Source organism: Haplochromis burtoni, unplaced genomic scaffold (assembly GCF_018398535.1).
Source record: "Haplochromis burtoni strain Fernald_Lab_line unplaced genomic scaffold, NCSU_Asbu1 Contig_374, whole genome shotgun sequence".
In the NCBI taxonomy this organism is placed as follows: domain Eukaryota; kingdom Metazoa; phylum Chordata; class Actinopteri; order Cichliformes; family Cichlidae; genus Haplochromis; species Haplochromis burtoni.
Window position 1 is genome coordinate 120876 of NW_024582735.1, and position 5257 is coordinate 126132.

Genomic DNA, 5257 nt, shown 5'->3' on the forward strand with positions numbered 1-5257 from the left:
TTATGCTCTTAAGTGTTGAATTGTATGGAAATAAATGATTGTTGATTGAGCATAAATACACCGAGTATTGTCCTTCCTTCAGCCCAAAGATTCAAAGAATTGGGAGATTTCAACATTACCTAGTGGCTACACAAGCCAGCAAGTACCAACGACCGCATTTGGTGTGTGGTAGTAGCAGGTAAATGAACATTTTTTGTTTAATTATTTGAATATATATGAGTGCTTGTGTATAAATACACAAACAATACACATATGCTTTCAATTGTGTAATTTAAGTGATCTAGGTAGCTCTGTTTTGGAAGTTCAGTTAACTCTAGGAATGTGTTTTGGAGTTTGTACGTGCTTTGTCTCTAGGGGCCACCACATATATTTATATATAAACATATATAAATAAAACCACATTTTTTTTACATTAGTACGGTAATTCCTTTTGTGCATAATTTTATATTATTGTTTAAAATAAATAAATTAAAGCAACAAAACAACCTGAAGAGCCGGTTCGGAGCTGAAAGAGCCAGCTCTTTTTAGTGAGCCGAGCCTAAAGATCCGGTTCTCTAAAAAGAGCTGGAAATCCCATCACTAGAAGGAACAATCAGACCCCCAAAACATCAGCTATTCTATGTAAGAACGTGAAAGCTGTCCAGATTTGATGATTTCTAGAGAACTTGTTCACCAGATCTTTTTGAATAATAGCCCTAACTAATCAATATTTGATGTGTCTTTGAGTTGGCCTGGGTTGTGGGTTTTTGTTTTTGTTTATATAACATAAATCTGGCAGTCGGAGTGATGCTATGAATCAAAATCCCGGCAGCTGATAATGCTGACTTACAATCTATCTACTATTATCCCTATGGTAGTGGTAAATCTCAAGTATTCCCAAGATTACATGTAAATTGCCTCTGAAACTTCATTCTGTGTCTAATGCAGAATCAGAATGAGTCCTTCCTCCTAGGTGCTCAAGCAGAAGGACTGGTTGGAGGTTAAACTACTTGATGGTCACTGATGGTGCCTCAGGAAGTTGGGTAGTGTGTTTAGCAGCAGAGCAGAGCTTCGGGTCACGTCAGCTCACAGGTGAATCTCAGCAGTAGAATGGTGGATAATGTGAAGGAGTGCCGACCGACTGCTGTGTTGATGGCTGCACACAAACAAGACAAAATTCAAATGCTGATGTAACAACCTCCTATCCAAGCATGTGGTATTTGTACTGTCAACCAGCCAGTTTGTCCTGTTATCTATCAATCCAGTACATGTGTGTGTGTGTGTGTGTGTGTGTGTGTGTGTGTGTGTGTGTGTGTGCGCGCAGAACTCCAAAGTTTGAAAATGATCACAAATACATCAAAGTGTCACACTGACAAACACACTGTCCTTTCTTCTAACTACACACCTGGTGCATAAATACTATATAAATAAATAAGAACTGCAAACAGTTTCAAAAATAAACCTTGTACTGTAAATACTTTTGACACATTGATTCATCACTTAATTCAATGCCTTTAACTGTTTTCTATCATGAATTTGCAATTTGGGATTCAGTATCTTCACTCAGGGCACTGTGGACTGGAAGAGCCAGGGACTGAGCCACCGACCTTTGAGTAGCAGATGACCTGCCCTACCTCCTGGAGGTAATCAGATTATCTGTAGTTATTAAAATGTGCTGGGAACTCCAAAAAGCCCACACCTTGAGGTCACTCTCTTTTTATACTTCTTGTTTTTCTTTTAGACTCGTGCAAAGTTGCCACCATCACAGTTGTAGCTGTACTGAAACTGACGTACCAATGTAATGTTCTTTTCCTCTCTTCAGTCTTGGGTTGTCTGTAAAAACACAAGATTCGCTTTGAGAAGACCGAAAGCATTGACTGATCAGAACTAATCCCTACACAAACAACTCACCAAACACGATCAGGCGGGTGTGGGTATCCGTGGAGCCCAGAGGATTCTGGGCTGTGCAGCGAAACATGGAGCCATTGAGCTCAGCAGGGACTCTCTCCAGGATGAGTTCCCTTCCGTTATGGACTGCTCTGCCATCGAGCAGATCCCCACCAACCTTGGTCCAAGTGAACATTGGCTCAGGGAAGACTTCACTCTGTGGACACACAGGTGTGTGAGCATGAGAAGCATTTTAAATTTTATGCCAGTGAAACTGTCACAGCTATCCAACAGAAGTACTACAAGTTCCGATTTTTAAACTTCACAATGATTTTTAGAGTCTCTGTGTTGAATACTCACTGCAGAAGGTCCCAGCTGGAAGCCCTGGACAGTGATCCGCACTGTATCTCCCACTTTGGCTTTACTGGGACTCATGGACAGCTTAGGTCCTCTGGGAGCAGCTAAGAGGAAAAATGTAAAAATAACACACTGGACACTGAACACATGTGACTGGATTTAAAAACAACTCTGTTTGCATGTTAGCTCAGCCAGTTAGTGAATGACTCACCCAATGTGACCTCAGCTTGCATGGGCATGGATAGAGCTGGGTGGTTGACCTCACAGCTGAATAGAGCCTCATTGTCAAGCTGGGGGTTGAGGCTCCAGGTTAGCATGGCTCTAACCTCCATGGTGCCATCGCCTGCTGCCTGCTGCCGGTGATAGAAGTAATAGAGAGGGTCAGTAGTCTGAACCCAGCGGGGAAATTCCCTGCTCACTATTGTCTCAGGGATAATCTCAGTGGTTTCCTCAGGATTCAGTTCGGACTCTTCTTCTTGGCCCTGAGAGTCAACAGGTCCATTATGGTCTAGCCTGGCCTGCTTCTCCTCTTGCTCCAGCAGGGTCCTCTGGAGTTTGGTGTCATCAACATCTCGACTGGTCAACACCTGGGTACTCCAAAGCCCTGCCTGGTTCATAGTCCAGCTCTTTTTGTGACCTGGGCTCTTACTTTGAACTCCTACTGAAGAAAAAGACTGGGCTGTTGGCACAACATCAATAAGCTCACCATCTCTCTTGAAGTATACCTAAACAGCAGAGAGAGAAAAACTTAGCTCACTAGGCATTTTGAAGACATTTAATCATAAGTCAAGTTCAGCTGGAGAACTCCATTGTGTGTGTTAAAGTTAGTAGGATAGCGCAGAAATGTGAGTCTCATCCACAGCTGTAAATTTTTTAAAAATGCTGGCAGCCACCAGTGCTACCCCTCAGGCTCCTCCTCCATAGATCTATGGTTTAAATCTGAAATCTTCCAGGTGATTTTCAGAAAGGTTGACCTTTGACCTTGACCTTGAAGTTGAGGTCACTGAGATTTTTAGTATTTGCACCTGTGCTATTAATTCATTTGGAAGTCCATGCCGCCTGTTTTCCCACCCGCCCAGTAGATGATAATAACTCAGCCTTTTACGGCTAAGCAGCAACCAGGAAAATCAAATAATCGTCAGGTTGTAATTTTTACAAGTCTATGATATAGACACCAACTTGGACATTATCAAGGTTATTGGCAGTTGCACTTGCTCCTGTTGTCTTCACTGATAGCAGACACTTCTCAGGGGTTGGTAGTGCTAAGACAACTTTACATACAGGATTTGTTCCCCGTGTGGCAACATGTTTAGATTTATCTTTGTTTTTAGTCATTTAGGTTTAGGCATCCAAACAGGCTTACAATGCAGAAGGGGAAAATGAAATAGGAACAGGGTGAATAACAAAATCTAACCATCCTTTCAGTGTACATAAGAGCTTTTGCATTTTGCTATAAGATGGGTCTGCATTGTTCTTGCTCTATTGCTTTTTTATTTTGTAGTGGCATTTTCAGCAAGAATTGTATCCATCTATTTAATTCTGCTTATCTAGTTCAGGGTCACTGCCTGGGATAGGGCTGAAACTATCTCTGCTGAGGGCAAGAGGGGGGGGGGGAGGAGGGAGGGAGGGTAGCCAGAATTATGTTTCTAAAATGACATTCCTCTAATTCTGTTGGCTGCATAAGTGGAAAACACAAAAGCATACTGTAAATAAAGGAGCTGTCACTGCACTGCTGATTGTTGGAGTTTTCCTGCTTACAGCCACATAATATTCTCCAATATTAATTCCCAATGCAATAAATTCCCAATTCCAATGTTCAAAAGAGGTCATCCAGGGTACAGAACACAGTTTTAAATAGCTTTTTTGCTTCCAAATTTCCAACTGCTGTAGGGTGCATCAAGTAGGGGTTATTGCTCTTTTTATGTGAGCACCAACCAAATCCAGCAGTGCACACTAAATTAATTCTGCAGTGAAAGAAAGAACACAGTTTTCAACTCTATCAGGAAAATATTTGAGTTGTTTCCATATTCATAAATAGGCTGATGATCAACAATTAAGTTATCCTTCCTCACATACTTAGCAGTGATGTAAATACCAAATCTTTCAAGAGAGATAAAGACATAAAAATTCTCCATCTCACCATGGGAGCTGGTTTTGCTCCTGTAACAATGCAAACCAGAGTGAAGTTTTGAGCCTCGTAGCGGCTGAATGGAGCTGGGCTGTTGGCCACCACCACAGAGATAGACTTTGGAGGTACTGGAGAGAAAATACAATGACCAAGGCAGTCAAAGAGGAAGGTGCTTTCATTTCATTGAAGGTGTGTTTAATGAAGCTGAGCTGACACTGGAGAGCAAAGACCTTAAAGAGCAAAAATTTCAAAACATTACAATAATGTTTTTTTTTACTATTTTTACAACTTATTACCCCAGTGTAATGAATTCTTCCTGTAAAATATACACCAATGGCAAATTATAACCAAACTATAACTATAATGAAATATTTTACAATACTTCCATAAATTACTACAGAATTTAGTAAAAGATATACATGGTGCCAAGAGAAAACCACTGATACAGCCAGAGATGTTCATGGGACAACATGAGTATGAATACATACCTATGACAGTGAGGGTGATACTGCTAGAGGCTAGAATAACTTTGTCTTTGGAATTTCTGTCATAAATCCCTACATGGCACTCATACAGGCCATCATCCTCCATGTGAACTTCTGGAAGTCTGTTCATGCAAAGAATGATTTTTATTAACAACTCAGATTTTCTGTGGAAAATTATCATAGAGCATAACAAAAACACTATTTCAGTGTACTAGTCTCACCGAACTGTTGACTGGTATACTAGGTCCTCCCGTTTGCGGTTGTCCTCCATGTTGGAGTAGCTAGTGGCATTATAGCTGAAAATCTTTTGCTTGGCACTGGCTCCTTCAATAATCTGCCAGGGAGAAGTACATTAGAATTAGAATCAATTGAACTAGAGGAGGCGGACCATATAGATACAGTGGGGCAAAAAAGTATTTAG

The 5257-nt window shown here is 41.0% G+C and overlaps 1 protein-coding gene across 3 annotated transcripts in view; it reads right to left on the reverse strand.

Annotated features, from left to right (window-relative positions):
• Window positions 1-532: 532 nt before the first annotated feature.
• igsf21b (immunoglobin superfamily, member 21b) overlaps window positions 533-5257 on the reverse strand; it is a 45848-nt gene continuing 41123 nt past the window's right edge. For all 3 annotated transcript variants that reach the window (XM_005943474.2, XM_005943476.2, XM_005943475.2), the window contains 8 exons: window positions 5058-5170; window positions 4840-4958; window positions 4364-4479; window positions 2435-2948; window positions 2227-2327; window positions 1891-2083; window positions 1774-1812; window positions 533-1135 (listed from right to left, as the gene is read on the reverse strand). In XM_005943474.2, the coding sequence (XP_005943536.1) occupies window positions 1056-1135; window positions 1774-1812; window positions 1891-2083; window positions 2227-2327; window positions 2435-2948; window positions 4364-4479; window positions 4840-4958; window positions 5058-5170 (1275 nt within the window). In that variant the 3' untranslated portion in view covers window positions 533-1055. The remainder of the gene's footprint in view (window positions 1136-1773; window positions 1813-1890; window positions 2084-2226; window positions 2328-2434; window positions 2949-4363; window positions 4480-4839; window positions 4959-5057; window positions 5171-5257) is intronic.